At 38.2% G+C, this 19,057-nt stretch overlaps 1 protein-coding gene across 2 annotated transcripts in view; it reads left to right on the top strand.

Annotated features, from left to right (window-relative positions):
• asap2b (ArfGAP with SH3 domain, ankyrin repeat and PH domain 2b) overlaps nucleotides 1-19,057 on the top strand; it is a 77,214-nt gene that overhangs the window by 25,259 nt on the left and 32,898 nt on the right. The window contains exons 3-12 of one of the 2 annotated variants that reach the window (XM_038270784.1): nucleotides 3,313-3,458; nucleotides 3,618-3,692; nucleotides 5,291-5,340; nucleotides 5,489-5,618; nucleotides 10,293-10,378; nucleotides 10,473-10,548; nucleotides 10,629-10,715; nucleotides 12,509-12,612; nucleotides 17,753-17,822; nucleotides 18,017-18,121. In XM_038270784.1, coding sequence (XP_038126712.1) covers nucleotides 3,313-3,458; nucleotides 3,618-3,692; nucleotides 5,291-5,340; nucleotides 5,489-5,618; nucleotides 10,293-10,378; nucleotides 10,473-10,548; nucleotides 10,629-10,715; nucleotides 12,509-12,612; nucleotides 17,753-17,822; nucleotides 18,017-18,121 — 929 coding nt within the window. The remainder of the gene's footprint in view (nucleotides 1-3,312; nucleotides 3,459-3,617; nucleotides 3,693-5,290; nucleotides 5,341-5,488; nucleotides 5,619-10,292; nucleotides 10,379-10,472; nucleotides 10,549-10,628; nucleotides 10,716-12,508; nucleotides 12,613-17,752; nucleotides 17,823-18,016; nucleotides 18,122-19,057) is intronic. The other variant, XM_038270785.1, reaches the window with a different exon arrangement.

Raw genomic sequence — 19,057 nt, 5'->3', positions numbered from 1 at the left:
GGGCCCCTTGTGGCTGCGGGCCCCTGGAACTATAATGCCCGTTCCGTAAAAATTCAAAAAATATCCACTGGACTTGGTTTCCAAGATTCGAAGACAAATCTTGGACATTTGAAGACCTGGAAACCAAGTCCAGTGGATATTTCTTGAATTTTACGGAAAGATTTGAAGACGTTTCGCCACCTGTCCAGGAAGCTTTCTCCGACATTTGAATTGAGGTGGCGAAATGTCTTCAAATCTTGGAAACCAAGTCCAGTGGATATTTTTTTGAATTTTTACGGAATGACTTTGACCTGGATGACTGAGAACCTTCATCAGCATAAATCTCGTTGGATAATCTGCCTGGCCCACAGGCCGACTGAGGCCCCTGGACCGATTTTTTATTTTTTTTTTTGGTCCTTGCTTGCAGTTTAAGTGGATACAAGATTTCCATCTATTGTGGCAAATGTTAATTTTTTCTTTCCAAGTTTTGGTTCAACATTGATCTAGATCAGGCGTCACCAACCTTGTTAAGGCTAACGGCCACTTCAAGGCTACTGAGTCCTAAGAAAGGCTACCAATTAGTGGTGTGAAAAAAATCAATTTACAGCACTTGCTTTTTTTATCTATACATTCCATTTTGATCGTTAGGAAAAATCTTGCAATATATAGTGATATTGCAATATTGTGATAACGTATTTTGATCAATCGTGACACGTATAATAATATAATAAACACACATGCCAATATTCACCCCTACTACCAATACCGACCCAGGAACTGCAAGGGTTAGCATTCACCTGAACTTCATATTTTTACATAACATATAACATAACATATTTTTGTTGTTTCTTTTCATTTCAAATTTTATTTTAGACATTTTCATTTTGAAATGCTCTATAAATGATTAAAAATAGAAGAGCAACAGAATAAAAAAAATATTTCAAACTTGGCCCACTGAGGAGTTGTTTTATTTTCAGAACACCATGTGGTACTGGAGGGTACGGAAGAGGGTTAGGGCCACTCAAAAAAAAAAAAGGTTAACTGATTTTTAAATTTTATTTCAGTTTAATATGGGAATTTTGGATCTTAATGTAGATGGGCAGCATGAAGGTAGAGATGTGGAGCTTCACTGACAAATGTGAGTTGTGTGGGAGGGCCAGTGACACATTGGTGGAAAATGATGGAATTAGGCAACTTTTTACGTGCCCGAGGGGTCCCCTCATTAATGGAGGAGCAGAAGGTCATTAAAACAAGAGAGCTAGTCTCTAAAACAGACATGGCTACGGCTTGATGGTAACATGTTTGCTAGCTGTCAGAATTCTGAGAAAAAAGTCAGAATTCTGAGAAAAAAGTCAGAATTCTGAGATTAAAGTCAGAATTCTGAAAAAAAGTCAGAATTCTAAGATTAAAGTCAGAATTCTAAGATTAAAGTCAGAATTCTAAGATTAAAGTCAGAATTCTGAGATTAAAGTCAGAATTCTGAGATTAAAGTCAGAATTCTGAGAAAAAAGTCAGAATTCTGAGATTAAAGTCAGAATTCTGAAAAAAAGTCAGAATTCTGAAAAAAAGTCAGAATTCTAAGATTAAAGTCAGAATTCTGAGATTAAAGTCAGAATTCTGAGATTAAAGTCAAAATTCTGAGATTAAAGTCAAAATTCTGAGAAAAAAGTCAGAATTCTGAGAAAAAAGTCAGAATTCTGAGATTAAAGTCAGAATTCTGAAAAAAAGTCAGAATTCTAAGATTAAAGTCAGAATTCTGAGATTAAAGTCAGAATTCTAAGATTAAAGTCAGAATTCTGAGATTAAAGTCAGGATTCTGAAAAAAAGTCAGAATTCTAAGATTAAAGTCAGAATTCTGAGATTAAAGTCAGAATTCTGAGATTAAAGTCAGAATTCTGAGGAAAAAAGTTAGAATTCTGAGATTAAAGTCACAATTCTGAGATTAAAGTCAGAATTCTGAGATTAAAGTCAGAATTCTGAGATTAAAGTCAGAATTCTGGAAAAAAAAGTTAGAATTCTGAGATTAAAGTCAGAATTCTGAGATTAAAGTCAGAATTCTGAGATTAAAGTCAGAATTCTGAGATTAAAGTCAGAATTCTGAAAAAAAGTCAGAATTCTGAAAAAAAGTCAGAATTCTGAGATTAAAGTCAGAATTCTGAAAAAAAGTCAGAATTCTGAAAAAAAGTCAGAATTCTGAGATTAAAGTCAGAATTCTGAGATTAAAGTCAGAATTCTGAAAAAAAGTCAGAATTCTGAAAAAAAGTCAGAATTCTGAAAAAAAGTCAGAATTCTGAGATTAAAGTCAGAATTCTGAAAAAAAGTCAGAATTCTGAAAAAAAGTCAGAATTCTGAAAAAAAGTCAGAATTCTGACTTTAATCTCAGAATTCTGACTTTTTTTCAGAATTCTGAAAAAAAGTCAGAATTCTGAAAAAAAGTCAGAATTCTGAAAAAAAGTCAGAATTCTGAGATTAAAGTCAGAATTCTGAAAAAAAGTCAGAATTCTGAAAAAAGGTCAGAATTCTGAGATTAAAGTCAGAATTCTGAAAAAAAGTCAGAATTCTGAAAAAAGTCAGAATTCTGAGATTAAAGTCAAAATTCTGTGAAGAAAGTCAAAATTCTGACTTTTTTCCCATGTTAAACTGAAATAAAATTAAAAATCAGTTAACTTTTTTTCTTTTCAGTGGCCCTAATCCTCTTCCGTATGAGGGCCCCTTGCTGCCTGCAGGCACCACGTTGATGACCCCAATCATTAAATATCAGATGCTGGTTTTATTTAAAAGGTTATACAGATTTGAAGCGTTTTTCTTTTGATTTTAACTTTTATAGAAGTTGGATTTTTAAATATTATCTGCACTTTTGACTAGTGTTGCCCTGATACCGATACCAGCATCAGGCTGGGCCCCAATCCAGCACTAAAATGGTGGTATTGGAACCGGCGAGTACCGAAAAATGAGGCACTGATACCATTTTGAGAGCAAAACGTTTATTGAACTATTGTCACCTATTCCAGATAGGCAATAAAAAGGTAGGCAGCAGCTTGACAAAGCCATGATGGCAATGAGTTTACATCCAAGTAGTCTGCAGTTCTTACACACACATCAATTTCTAACAGGTGGTATCATTATCGGCCGATACTGCACAGCCAGGTTCGGTATCTTGGCTAAAAAAGTGGCATCGGTGCAACACTACTTTTGACCTTACAGTTGATCTGCTGCTTTAGAATCTTTAAATGTCTTCAGCTTCGAGAATCCTCCTGTTTTGGTCGAAGTTCCCGTCGTCTTTCTGCCGTTTGTGGTGCCGACTGTGACGTTCTTGGTGTTTCTGTGCCGCAGCTCACGTGGAGAACGAGGAGCAGTACGTCCAGTCCATGGAGAAGTTTGCTTCCAACTACATGAATGATGTGGAAGGAGAGCTCGGTGCCGCCTTCCTCAAGTTCGCCGTGTTCACCAAAGAGCTGGCGGCGCTCCTTAAGAACCTGGTGAGCCTAAAAGCATCTGGATGCTTTAATCTCATTAAAACTGCTTTGCTCCTTCTTTGCTGTTATCCTCTGCTGTATCAGTTGGTTGGATAAATAAATGAAGGGATGCTTGGCGTTCGCTTTACCTGCAGTTTATTTAACGTGACTTTGTCTGTGCAGTTGCAGAACATGAACAACATCATCACGTTTCCTCTGGACAGTCTGCTGAAAGGAGACCTGAAAGGAGTGAAAGGGGTCAGTGTTTCTGTCCAGGTTTCAAACCGACACATCTGCTTTGATTCTGCTTTTGCTTTGATTTCTGGACTCTAGAAACTAAAGATGTTTGTTTTTATTTGTCAATTTTCTTTAATATTTGAATTTCATTGAGAAAAATATTCCTAATAGTTTTTTTTAAGAAGCTTTTCCTCACTTTGTCATGTTTATAATCCTGCTCCAAACTCTGGGATTGCGATTACCTTCTCCCATCCTTGCGGAAAAATTATTTGAAGATCATCCGTTTTCCCTCTGGTTTCTAATTTTTGCGGCGTTCTCCTCTCACTATAGATCAGCCCAGTCCTCTAACCTGGCTTTTAAATTTTTTTTTTTTTTTATTATTTTGGTGGAAAAAAAGACAGATATTCCTGGAAAAACAGATGCTCCCTCTAATTCCTCCAGATTCATTAAATGATTTTTGATTTTCTGCACCTTAGAGGAAGAAATATGAAAAACCTTTCCATAACTTTCTCGAGTAACATTGTTTTTAGTCACCAAATTGTATTTTTTTTAAAACATTTAAATAATACCCAACATTTCATTTCTCTTCTAGATCACTAAAGTGTTTTTGGATTGGATTAAATTAAATTTGTTCTCTGAAGCTTTTCTATCCTCGACGACTCATCGTTTATTGATTCTTCTTTTGCAATGAACCGTTATTAATTGCCCCTGATTCCTGTTTTTCTTCTTAAGTTTATATTATTTTTAGAAGATGTATGCGTACAACCTTCCCCAACTCTCCCCACTCCCCACCCCCCATTGCGATCATTGCACTTGCCCGGCGGGCAAATGCAATGATCGCAAAAAAAATGTGTCTGTGATTTTTTTTCAGGGATTTTAAAGTAATTTTGAATGATAAATAAAAAAATGTTTGCGATCATTGCATTTGCCCGCCGGGCAAGTGCAATGATCGCAAAAAAAAATTGTCGGTGATTTTGTCGGTGATTCTAAAGTAATTTTGAGTGATAATTTTTTTTTTTTTTTGCGATCATTGCACTTGCCTGACGGGCAAATGCAATGATCGCAAAAAAAATTTGTCTGGGATTTTTTTCAGGGATTTTAAAGTAATTTTGAATGATAACATTTTTTTTCATTGCATTTTTTTGAAGACTGGTTGAAAATACTTTTCTGGGCTCGATGTTAACTATCGCACAATAGCCCAGGGTAAGTAGTTTTTATTGTCGGGAGAGAACAAATTTCATTGCATTTGCCCGCCGGGCAAATGCAATGAAATTTGTTCTCTCCCGACAATAAAAACTACTTACCCTGCGATGGTTAACATCGAGCCCAGAAAAGTATTTTCAACCAGTCTTCATCATTAAAAGTGCAGCCAAGGTCTCTCCGCCAGACAATAATCACTGTTTTTTATCTTCTCTTTTATTTCTGGTTTAATGGAACATCTAAAATAGAGAATTTGATTTTAAACATTTGTATTGAGAAGACTATTTTAAATAGAAGGTGGCACAATTTATCATCATTAAGCATTAGCTCATTTTACCGTAAATGACCTGTAAAATTAACCGTCAAAGTCAAAGTCCTTTCATCCACCAAGAATTAATGACGTCTTTGCTTCTTTTCAGGACCTGAAGAAGTCATTCGATAAATCCTGGAAGGATTACGAGACCAAACTGTAAGAATATTAATATTACTTTCAAATTGGTGCAGATTCAGTAAAGGGTAAAGAGGCGGATAATTGAAGCCATTTATGTTAAATGTTAAATACTTTCAGATTGGTGTGATTTTTCTATACTTATAACCACATCTTGAACTTGTTGCAGAGCAAAGATTGAGAAAGAGAAACGAGAACACGCCAAGCAGCACGGCATGATTCGGACGGAGTTCAGCGGAGGAGAAATCGCAGAGGATATGGAGAAAGAAAGACGAACTTTCCAGCTTCAGATGTGTGAGGTTAGTGATACATGAAATATCGTGACGACACAAGCAATGAGCTGAGTGCTGGACTGCTGGGTGAACTGGTCTGGCTTTAGTGGTTTGTAGGGGAACCATGTGAAAGTGAAATGATGTGAACCGCTTTGAGAAAGTCTCAGCAGATTAGATTTCTCAAACTGGACAAACAGACCTGGTCTGAGTCATCACTTCTTTCTTGTAATTATTCATTTTAATTTACTCAGACTTTCTTTTGATGTCTGGAAGTGATCTTTATAAACAGTTTTTCTTCTTTGAACTATCAGAATGAAACAGAAACAATATGTCTGGTTTTTTTATTTTATTTTAGTGATAGTTACCTTTTTGCATAAATTGATTAGTGCAAACAAAACAATCCACTGGACTTTGTGTCCAAGTTTGAAGACGCTACGCTTCGCATTCATCAAACCTGCGGAGACCTAAACTAGACGTTTGTCAAATTAGCAAGGAAATCCAAAAGACGCAGCAGAACATAACGGTGTGAAGATGGAACGCACAAATATCGCCATCCCATATGTTGCTAAATCTGAAAAACTCAAGAGGATTTTCTCCAAACATAAAATTCCGGAACATTTTAAACCAAACAAGACCTTAAACAGAGACTAGTTCATCCTAAAGACCTAATCTGAGCAGAGTGGTGTCTGCAGTTTAATGCAGTGAGGAATGCTCTGATCTTTTATATTGGAGAAACCAAACAACCTCTCCACAGACGCATGGCCCAACACAGAAGAGCGCCCTCCTCTGGACAAGACTCTGTGGTACATCTACACCTTATGGACAAAGGACATTCTTTGGAGGACCAGAATGTTCGCATTTTGGACAAAGAAGACAGGTGGTTTGAGAGGGGCGTGAAGGAAACCATCTATGTTAAAAAAGAAAAAACAACCTTAACCAGAGGAGGGGACTCAGTAGCCTCGTGAGACCATCCTGATCTCGCGAGCTTTCAAGGTTTCACTCGCAGATCAGTCTGGAGACTCTCCGTTAAAGAAAATTTGGAGCCGTTCACCAAACGAACGTCCAATCAGCGTTGGCTTTGAGGCGGGTTGAGGTGTGACGCAACGAGAAGCGCGACAGTTCAGTCTAAAGAACATGGCGGCTTCAGCCGATGAAACTAGCGTTAGCGTGGCTATCGAGCAAGTTTTATCGGAATTAAAGAGTATTTCTTCACTGAAAGAAGAGCAAAACACTGCTCTGGAGTTTGATCTATCAATTGGCTCCTCTTTGTCGTCGCTCTGTTAGTACGTCATATGCTTCATTGATCTGATTGGTTTATTTGGCCCGTCTATCACCAACATAGGCCAATCAGCTAACCAGTATTTTCGCCCCTTCCCAAAATTACTTCAACGGAAGGTTTCCAGATGGATATGCGGAGCAAATCCATCTGGCGGAGTCAGGTTAGGGACTCAGGTTTCAGCTTTCAAAAACCTACAATGCAGCAAATGAGTTGAATTCTTCCCGCTATCATCGCAGCCCCCACCCCTTTTCAGGAGAACAGAAGACCTCACCTCTTGGGCCAGGCCAACAATTCCCTCTAACAATCCCCCTTTCAGAGATATAGACCAGTATGGGATATTACAAGCTAACGAAGAACCGAAACGACTGCCCATTGTTAAGGAGCGGACTCATTCTTCCTGTTCAATTTGCATGTTTTCTAAGCCAAAACAAGGCTTTGTTTCGGTCCACTCTATAAAACCTGGAACTCAACGCCATTTCTGACATTTTGACATGAAAAAACTTCCTGGATGGAAGAGAAACGTCTTCAAACTTGGAAACTAAGTCCAGTTGATGATTGTTTTTTAACTTTCATGTAATAAACTGGTTATATATTTTTAGAAATGTTGGGTATTCATTTCATACTCATAGTTTTTGCCCATTTCGGCTACTGCATTTGCATCACTTTTTGCCAAATATTAAACGCCTGCAGAAAATGGGCGAAATTGCAACACAAGATTAAGCCTGTCTTTAATTTATTTAATAAATAAGAGGATTGATTTTTCTAATTTTAGAAGTTTAGGAGTTTTCTAAAAGTTAAAAACATGGATCACTTCTTAATTGTTCAATCTTTCCGTGTTATTTGGAGCTTTTCCATTAAAGAAAAGTAAAAAAACAAGGCAAATAAATCCTAAAGAACGAATTTTTAGTTGTAATCTTTAGTGCCCGACTGTTTCACAAGGATTTATATTTATTAAAGTTTCATCTGAAAAAAGAAAGGAATGTAAGGGGATTGTAAAGAAAACCTCTGAAGGATCCCAGCCTTTTGGAACCATCAGAAAGGATGAAGTTGAACCCAGTCTGTTAATTAGGACAAAATTTATGAAAAACAACTTGTGAAACCTGACCGACACCAAATGAGGCATGCATAAGGTCGTGTCAGGTCTTCAGTGGCTTTAATGGCTACTCTAGCACATGACTCCCAGAGACCGCCTCTCTGTTGTAGGTCGCGGTGAACGCTATATGTCATGCTTCTGTTTTTAGCTCAATTTTAGGTTTGTAAAACCAGGGGGAAAAAAAGTTTCTCTGATCTTTGAGCAGAAACTGGGACTAAAAACAAACCATCCCCGCTGATTCTGTGCAACTGAGCCGGATTAATCTGCTGGTAACCGAAACAATTGACAAATTTAATTATATTTATTTAGTTTGAACTCAACAGTGCCCCCTACAGAATATATATATAAAACAAAGACAATAACAGAATGACAGAAGATAAAATTATCAAACAGAAATGCCTGGTTGTGTTAATCTACAATAGGGATACAATGGGGCTGATTAATTAGAAACGGGTCATTATAACTGATGAGTCTGACCCCGCCCTTATGCTACGTTCAGTCCGCAAGCAGCAGAAGCAGCTAGTTTAGATGCAAAGTCAATGGTTGGTGCAGCAAAAGGTCCCGCAGCACGTTTTGAGCAGCAGGAGAGCAGGATGCGCCGCATCAACCAATCAGGGAAGCTGATCTAGGAGGTGGCAGGGAGTCAGACACCGCACTGCTGATGCAGAGCGCTATGATCACTCCTCTGAAACAGAGGAAAAACAACTTGAGTTCATCAACGCCTGTTACGTTCATATATCTTTCCCTGGCCAGATGGATCTTTTCAAAACAACAGTCCTTCCCTTCATGCCGTGAACTTATTCTTATCTTTAAAGACCTTCGTTTGGAGCCCATGAGGCTAAGAACAGACATATCTCAAATTTTTTTATGCTACAGGTTTCACACATATTAACATTGTACCTGGAAGGACTGAGTTTCTTCCTTGTTGTGAGGTTTGCACTTTTCTGCTGAGAGCAAGTAAGAAATATTACTGGGTTTGTTAATTTTCTTCAGATGATCAGAAGGGAAATAGTGAAATAAGCAGAGGTGGAAAAAGTACTAAAATATCATACTCAAGTAAAAGTACCAATACTTGGATGAAATATTACTCAAGTACAAGTAAAATTACCCATCAGAAAAATTACTCAAGTAAAAGTAATAAGTAGCTAATTTAAAATGTATTTTAAGTAAAAGTTACTTAGTTACATTTGAAAAAACAAACAGTTGAACGGGGCAGGGGATCTCTCCCAAAACATGCTTCCGCAGATTAGATGTGGAATTTAAATGAAAAGCAGTCTTTTCGTCGTTTTGGGCAGCAGAATTCGATGTTTCAGCTAGCATTGCTAGTGAAACGTTCTCTGAAGCGTCGTCGCTCTCCTGATCCACCTCCATCTCGTTCCCGATCTCCTACAGAAAGACTTGGCGCCTGGTAGCCTAGATCTACATGCTGATCACGTCACTCGCTGTAGTGCTACCGGGGCCCGATTTTTTGTCTTCCTTTCGGTTTTCCAAAGTTTTTTTTTTACTCAGTAACGGATGGGATTTGTAATGTAACGAAATACAATACTTCACTCAAAACGTAAACAAGTAAAATTTAAATTACCGGTTTTAAAAACTACAAAACACACAAAAAACCTACTCAATACACTAACTTGAGTAAATGTATTTCGTGACTTTCCACCTCTGGAAATAATTGATACACTGGAAAAACGATCTATAAATAAGTAAATATTTCTCAGATTATGTGTATTTACCCTTTTTTTGAGCAGGTAAATGAGATGATTTGCCAATGGAATTAGTATATTTACTCTTAAAATAAGATATTTAGATAAAATGCACTTGAAATAAGACAATGCAATTGCGTTTTCTTATTTTAAATGTAAATTGTCTTGTTCCATTGGCAAAATGTCTCTTTTAGCTCCTAAATTCAAGAACAAATGCACTTATTTTAAGAAAAAATGACTCATCTAGGTTTTGATTTTTTGATTTTTTCCAGTGTATAAGGTTAGCCTGAAAGATGAGGTCTCACTACCTGATTGGATTACAAGTTTAAGGAAGGAAAGACAATTGATCGCTTTTTTATACAAAGAAAAACAAAAAAAATCCAAAGCAGAACTAAGAGTCAATTTTCATTCTGAGCACAGTTTGGGTAACCACATCAGATGTTTATCTAAAACCTGCTTCTGTAAAAAGAGGAAGTCCAATCTTTTGCTTTTATGCGACTATAGCAGGGGTCACAGAAGTTACAGGTTGCTCTTTGGATTGAAAGGGTCTCACAGTCCTGCACCACGTCGCGCTTATCAGTCATTTTGTTTATTAAGTTTTCTCTTACCTGCTTTCCTCACTGCAGTACCTGATAAAGGTGAACGATATCAAGCAGAAGAAAGGCGTCGACTTCCTCCAGAACCTCATCAAGTACTTCCATGCTCAGTGCAAGTAAGATTCAGGAAGAAGAAAATGGCAAAATTTGCAATAAAAAAAAAAAGTAGCACATGTTTTGTTTATGATTATTCACTTGCTTTTAATGCAGTTTTTTTCAGGACGGGCTTAAAACTGTAGAGAATCTGAAACCAGCTGTGGAGAAAATGGCTACAGACCTGGCGGGGGTGAGGAATCACCGTTTTAGGTATTTCCCCTGTTTTTTTTTTACACTAAATGTGACCTAAAACTGTTTATTTCTGTCCAGATCAAACAGACGCAGGACGGAGAGAGGAAGCAGTTGATTCAGCTCAGAGATACCCTGAAAGCATCGCTGCAGACGGACCAGAAAGAGGTGAAAAGCTTCTTTATCATGACAGTAATCTAGTTTTTCCCCAAAAACAAAGTAAAGCAGAGAGGAAGGAAATTACTGCCACAGATGAGCCCTTACAACAGAAAAGAGGTCACTGCAGTTCCTTGGGTTAGAGATGATGCAACATGCCTTTTAAAGAAAAAGTCTAATATTAAGAATTCATGATTCTAATAATAATGATTCTATACTGTTCAATAAATTAAGTGTTTTTAATTAAGAGTAATTTCCATCTGAATGTGCTTTACTGGAGGCATCCATGTTTGTCAAAGAACACTACTGCCACCTACTGGTTAGTGACGTCATGGTGCGGTATCGGCAGGGATTGATTTAGGACATGTGGGGCCCTAGGCAAACACAGTCAGGGGCCCTCTGAACTGAGAAGACAACACATCAAACAGCCCCATTCTGTAGATAGAGAAATGTTAATAGAATAGACATCCATTATCTGTTCTAGGTTGTGTCCCTCTCTTCTTGTTTTCCTCTCTATGTTTTGTACTCAGCTGACTTTTCATGCTGTCTCTAAAGGAATGAAAGATTTTTTCCAAGCACTAAGCTCACTTAGCTGATTGCTCCTTCCTGTGTTTCCAAAAAGGCCAAAGTAAATAACCCAGTCCTTCTTTTCACTGTAGACAAGCCATGATCTGCTTATCTGTTCTCCATTTTTCATTTGGATGAAATAATAGCTGCATGAATCATGACAGCAGACAAGATAGAGGAGAGCAGGAGGCGGGGTTACCAATCTACTCGCTCTGGAGAGCAGAGTTCGCTGCTTTTAGATGTTGTCTCCAAAGTCTCCAGTAGCAGAAAAAAGTCTCTAGATTTGGCGCTAGGAGCTTTTTAGAAATCAAAGTTCTAGAGGGGTCTGAAAAGTGGCTAAATATAGCGACTAAAGCGCTAAGTTGGCAACACTGCTCTTTGCATGGTTTGTTTTCAAATGGTTTGCTGCTGTCTGTTTGGACCTTTCTGAACATGTGCAGCAAATGGACTGATCCAATATGGTGGACACTGAAGGGGGGGCTGAGACACACTTAATATTATCAGCGTTCTGATGGCATTTTAGCGAAAGGGTTTTGATCAAAAACGTAATTAATGTGCACAAATAAGGAATAGTTGTATTAACCATACATGTAAACAGAGTTTTATGGGGCCCCCCGGAACTTGGGGCCCTAGGCAACTACCCAGTTTTTCCCTAATGGTAAATCAGCCCCTGGGTATCGGCTGTTGATCAAGTCCAAGTGCTGTATCTGGTGTTTGTCACAGCGCGCTGCTATCCAAGTCAAGTTCAAAACATCCAACAAGTTGGCGATCCAACGACCAACCCGTCCGTGGAGGATCAGGAATCAGAAAGGTGGAATAACTCTTTTTTTTTTCCACTTTTACCCGATGTATTCCAGCATCCAGCTGCCATGCACGTGGGCATTGTCAGTTTCACTATAGCTCTGGTGAATTTCAATGGTGAAGTCCTCTGGAAATCTTCAATAATTGTTGCTGATTGCAGATGTGTCTAGTAGTTCCCATTGATTTAGCTTGTAAAGCGGGGAGAATGGCGCTAGGCTTACCGCACCGTGACGTCACTGCTGGAAGATGACAGGAGGGAGGGGTTACTATATTTGGACAAAAATGGCCGCTCCCAGACTCGGTGATCGCAATGCTAAATTCATTAAATCACCGCGAACATATTAGTTTTAGGTATAGATAATGATTGATTGATCACTTTTCCTTTAAAAGCATCTGGTAGTGAAGCGGATGTTTGATAAGTTGTGGTTGAATCTCAGGACCTTCAGGCCAAGCAGAACGCAGGATACAACCTCCATCAGCTGCAAGGAAACAAAGCTCACGGCACCGAACGCTCCGGAGTACTTTACAAGAGAAGTGAGGGGTGAGTGAACTCCATGTCCCAGAATGCAACAGCACCGTTCTAGATGGTGGATGAATTTATCTTACCAGAATCCATCTCTTGTAGTTAATTTTTGGAAAAAGAAAACCTGAAACAAATCATTTGGGGATTTTATGTAATGTATAACCAGAGTGTAGGAGTTTTTATCATTTATGGTTTTCAATCTTTTACATTTAAAACTTTGAGGGGGAAAAAAGCAAACTGCTTCAACCAGCAGGGCTCTGAAAGGAAATAAAATAGAAGCAGCGAAATTAATGGCAGCAAATGTTTGGGAAAAAAATAAAGGCAACAGATTAAGTTAGGTCAGCTTGTTCACTAGGAAGAAATAATCTGTCATAGTGTCGTTTAGATTTTTTGTTATTCATGTTCTTAAACCTGAAAACTAAATATATATATATAAACAATGTTGCATGAACCCAAACAGCATGAGTCACATCAGCCTCAAACACAAACAGGGAACATAAATAAAAACATGACCTGAAATGAAGCCTGATCCAACCAATGATTGTCTTTAAGTCAGTTGTGGTTAATTTGGTGATGTTAATAGAGATTATACCATCAAATGATATACTGAGGGTCCATTTAGAAGAACTATCTATGAGAAACTCTGAGTTGTAGCTTTAATATTTGCATTTCTGTCCATATGATATCATCTGTTGTGAAATCCTACATGAAAACACACCCATTACATGATGCTGCCACCACCATACTTCACAGCTGTAGGGTTGAAAAGATTTTCGCAGATTTACAGGGTTATTCTTTTAATCTCCAAATGTAACTATGGCCATTTTTGGCCAAGACTTTAACTGTTTATCTCCAAACATGAAGGCTTTTCTCCATGGAGTCTTTCGTCTTTGTCGCTTTGAAGTAATGGCTTCTTCCTTTCTGGGTGGCATTTCAGCCACCCAGAAATGAAGAACTGCAACTGTTTCAGAAAGAGTTTATGTAAAAATGTATTTGTATAACAAAGTGTTTCAACAAAGTAAAACAAACTAAGTCTGTGGATGACGGTATTTTGGTGCCAAGGTTATTGCTTCAGTTTTATCCTGATTTAGATGGATCAAACTTTTAAATTAAAAGAAAGCTTAAAAAAAAAGTTGAATTTTATACAACTGGATCATCAGCCTATTGTGGATTGGCAATATCCTTAAAAGATGACAGTAATGGGCGAAGCAGGAGTAGAATGTGTTCTGAATCTAGATGCAGAAAGGGAGATTGATCTATCGGACGAGAAGGAGGGCAACCATTTTTTATCCATAACACAGTACTGATCAAGAGCAGCGGTCTGCTGCTCTACGACCACCTTCTCTAGACCCTTGACTCCAAAAAAGGCTTATGCTACGTTCAGACAGCAAGCAGCAGAAGCAGCAAAAATGTGTGTGCTGCTTCATTTTTGATGATTGTATAAGTTTAATTCTGACAAGCAGCTGAAGCATCTTTGCTGCTCTAGCTGCGCAGTCGAAAAGTGGTCTGATGCGCGTTGGGCGGAGCTACGCTATGCTTTCTATGCCTGGAACAATGGCAGCGATTACGACAGAGAATTAGGCCTAGGCGAGAGATTTTTTTTCTTCTAGTTTAAGAATAAAGTCGTAACATTACGAGAATAAAGTCGTAACATTACGAGAATAAAGTCGCAATGAGAATAATTACACACTTACGAGAATAAAGTCGTAACGTTACGAGAATAAAGTCGCAATGAGAATAATTACACACTTACGAGAATAAAGTCGTAACGTTACGAGAATAAAGTCGTAACGTTACGAGAATAAAGTCGTAACGTTACGAGAATAAAGTCGTAACGTTACGAGAATAAAGTCGTAACGTTACGAGAATAAAGTCGCAATGACAATAATCACAAAATTACAACAATAAATTCTTAACATTATGAGAGTAAAGTAATAAAAGTGCGAGAATAAAGTCGTTACATTATGAGAATAAAGTGGCAACATTACGTGAATAAAGTCGTAACATTACGAGAATAAAGTCGCAATGAGAATAATTACAAACTTACGAGAATAAAGTCGTAACATTACGAGAATAAAGTCGTAACATTACGAGAATAAAGTCGCAATGACAATAATCACAAAATTACAACAATAAATTCTTAACATTATGAGAGTAAAGTAATAAAAGTGCGAGAATAAAGTTGTAACATTACGAGAATAAAGTCGTAACATTGCGAGAATAAAGGCGCAATGAGAATAATCACAAAAGTGCGAGAATAAAGTCGTTACATTATGAGAATAAAGTGGCAACATTACGTGAATAAAGTCGTAACATTACGAGAATAAAGTCGCAATGAGAATAATTACAAACTTACGAGAATAAAGTCGTAACATTACGAGAATAAAGTCGTAACATTACGAGAATAAAGTCGCAATGACAATAATCACAAAATTACAACAATAAATTCTTAACATTATGAGAGTAAAGTAATAAAAGTGCGAGAATAAAGTTGTAACATTACGAGAATAAAGTCGTAACATTGCGAGAATAAAGGCGCAATGAGAATAATCACAAAAGTGCGAGAATAAAGTCGTTACATTATGAGAATAAAGTGGCAACATTACGTGAATAAAGTCGTAACATTACGAGAATAAAGTCGCAATGAGAATAATTACAAACTTACGAGAATAAAGTCGTAACATTACGAGAATAAAGTCGTAACATTACGAGAATAAAGTCGCAATGACAATAATCACAAAATTACAACAATAAATTCTTAACATTATGAGAGTAAAGTAATAAAAGTGCGAGAATAAAGTTGTAACATTACGAGAATAAAGTCGTAACATTGCGAGAATAAAGGCGCAATGAGAATAATCACAAAAGTGCGAGAATAAAGTCGTTACATTATGAGAATAAAGTGGCAACATTACGTGAATAAAGTCGTAACATTACGAGAATAAAGTCGCAATGAGAATAATTACAAACTTACGAGAATAAAGTCGTAACATTACGAGAATAAAGTCGTAACATTACGAGAATAAAGTCGTAACATTACGAGAATAAAGTCGCAATGACAATAATCACAAAATTACAACAATAAATTCTTAACATTATGAGAGTAAAGTAATAAAAGTGCGAGAATAAAGTTGTAACATTACGAGAATAAAGTCGTAACATTGCGAGAATAAAGGCGCAATGAGAATAATCACAAAAGTGCGAGAATAAAGTCGTTACATTATGAGAATAAAGTGGCAACATTACGTGAATAAAGTCGTAACATTACGAGAATAAAGTCGCAATGAGAATAATTACAAACTTACGAGAATAAAGTCGTAACATTACGAGAATAAAGTCGTAACATTACGAGAATAAAGTCGTAACATTACGAGAATAAAGTCGCAATGACAATAATCACAAAATTACAACAATAAATTCTTAACATTATGAGAGTAAAGTAATAAAAGTGCGAGAATAAAGTTGTAACATTACGAGAATAAAGTCGTAACATTGCGAGAATAAAGGCGCAATGAGAATAATCACAAAATTACGAGAATAAATTCGTAACATTATGAGAATAAAGTAATAAAATTACAAGAATAAAGTAACAGAATTACGTCTATAAAGTCATAAGATTACATCAATAAAGTCGTAAAATTACGTCAATAAAGTCGTAAAATTACGTCAGTAAAGTCGTAACAATTACAAGAATAAAGTCATAATATTACACGAAAAAACTCACAATGAGAATAGTCATGAAATTACGAGAGTAAAGTCCTAATATTACGAGAAATAAGTTTTAATTTATGAAAACTCCGACAAGAAGCACTTTCTACCCTAAGATGAGGAATGTGGAGCATCATATGAAGTTATACTTTAGCATCGGTTCGACAGATCAGGTAATCTTTTAGCAGCAGCATCAAACTGGGCAGGATGTCAAAGTAGACTCTGGTTGCTGATTGGTGGAGCTGGTTGGCCGTCATCTGCTGGGCGGAGCTCCAAACTTTCTTTTGAAACTGGTTGTTGTATGATGACTTAATTCTCGAAATATTACAACTTTATGCTCGTAATATTACGACTTTATTCTCAAAATAGAATGAGAAAGTCCTGAAAACTGCATCTGTGCTGTCAGTTCATCCAGATTACCATCCCGCCTTCAAATATTACTTCACTTTCGGAGCCACTCGGACCCCCACATACTGGCGGTGCTCTGTCACTGGGAATCCCGTTCAACAGCAGCCTCTGACCTGGTCGCATCTTCAGCGTCAGATTCTCAGAAGCTCATGAAGTGCTGCTCCTGCTGCTCAAAATGCACTGCGGGACCTTTTGATGCACTTTTATGCACCAACCATTAACTTTGCATGTAAACTGGTTCCTTCTGCTGCTTGCGGAACTGAACGTAACATAAGAAAAAAGTTCAGGAACTGTTTTGTGTAAAATCATTTCCTGCTGCCTGGGTCAATAATGCTGCGTTCACACCGGGCGCAGCTGGCCCGACAGAAGCAGCGAGTTTACATGCAAAGTCAATGGTTGACGCGCGTCAAGGCGCAGCAAAAGGTCCCGCGGCGCGTTTTGAGCAGCAGGCGCAGCGCGTCTGAGCAGCTGAAGTAGCGCGTCGGGCGCGTTTAAGCATCTGACGCGCGTGAGGCGCCGCAAACGCGTTGCTGCTCAAGATGGAAAATTTTAATTTTTGCTGCTCGACGCGCCGCGTCAACCAATCAGAGAAGCTGATCTGGGGGCTGGCAGCGAGAGAGCAGCGAGATCGCTCCTCTTAAACAGTTTATTAACGCATAATTAACTTAAAATGCAACATTGGGAGGCAGGATTGTAATCTGAATGAACTGACTGCACTGATTACGTTTTCAGGTGTATTTTCTCACTTAAAAACATATTAAAACTACTTTATTCCCACTGATCACAGCAAATATAGCTGCAAGGCAGAGAAAGGATAGAGTAGCTCCGCCCAATGCGCGTCAGACACACTTTTGCACCGCGCAGCCAGAGCAGCTAAGCTGCTTCAGCTGCACGTCAGAACTAACTGGTACAAGCAGCAAAAAGGAAGCAGCAGACGCGATTTTGCTGCTTTTGCTGCGTCCGGTCTGAACGTAGCATAAGTCTTTAGCTCTTGGATTTGTGGCTCACATTGAGTCCTGAAGGTTTCCTTTTGTCTCTTCAGGTTGAGGAAGGTGTGGCAGAAGAGAAAGTGTTCGGTTAAGAATGGCTTCCTAACCATCTGCCACGGCACGGTAAGACAAAGTGTCCTCTCCTCTCATTGGTTGTCCTGCATGACAAGCTCCCGCCCTCCTGCCTGCATGTCCAACCAGAGGTCTCCCCGTGGGTTTATCAACTTCATCCGCTGGGGAAAAAAAGAAATAGATGATTTTTAGTTTGGCCTCATATTTATTATTCCTTTTCCGTCTTCCTTCTTTTATTTTTAAAGTTTTTACATGGAGATTCAAGGGGCCAATCAGGACAGAGCAAGCGGAAAAGGAGGAGAAAAACAAGGCGAAGAAAAAGCATAACGAAATGGATAAAAGAGAACAGGGTGGGAAAAGGAGTCTGGATTTAAATCCAACATGATTAGAGACGTTTGGGGAGGGGAGGAGATGAATTCACAAAACCTCACTTTATTCAGTGTTTTACAGTTTTAATAAAGGAAAGGCTGATCAAACACAACTTTAAAGGTGTACAGCATTTACTTTTATAATATACCAATTCAACAGAACAACAAGCTGATAAATATGGTTTTCATTCAAATTCCTGTAACTGTGTTTAACATCCTCAAAGGGTTTAAGGGTGAAATATTTCATGTTTGGATACATTGACGTTAGCAGCTTTAGCAAAAATACACGTTTCTACTAATTTAGATACGACTTCAAATTCCAGAGGAGAAAAAAGCAGTTGGACCTTTTAGTGCCAGCAGCTTTAGTAGTAGTAACAGTCATCCATCCATCCATCCATCCATCCATCCATAAATAATCCATCCATCCATTATCCATCCATCCATCATCCATCCATCCATCCATCCACCCATCCATCCATCATCCATCCATCCACCCATCCATCCACCCATCATCCATCCATAAATCATCCATCCATCCATCCATCCATCCATCATCCATCCACCCATCCATCCATCATCCATCCATCCATCCATCCACCCATCCATCCACCCATCCATCCACCCATCATCCATCCATAAATCATCCATCCATCCATCCATCCATCCATCAATCATCCATCCATAAATAATCCATCCACCCATCCTCTACTCATCCATCCACCCATCATTCATCCATCCATCCATCCACCCATCCTCTACTCATCCATCCACCCATCATTCATCCATCCATCCATCCCCTACTCATCCATCCACCCATCCATCCATCCATCCATCCATCCCCTACTCATCCATCCACCCATCCATCCATCCATCCTCTACTCATCCATTCACCCATCATTCATCCATCCATCCATCCAT

The sequence above is a fragment of the Cyprinodon tularosa genome, unplaced genomic scaffold (genome assembly GCF_016077235.1).
Source record: "Cyprinodon tularosa strain WSP-4 unplaced genomic scaffold, ASM1607723v1 ctg777, whole genome shotgun sequence".
Classification (NCBI taxonomy): Eukaryota; Metazoa; Chordata; class Actinopteri; order Cyprinodontiformes; family Cyprinodontidae; genus Cyprinodon; species Cyprinodon tularosa.
The sequence above is the reverse complement of the archived record's forward strand: the minus strand, read 5'-3'. Positions and strand labels throughout refer to the sequence as shown.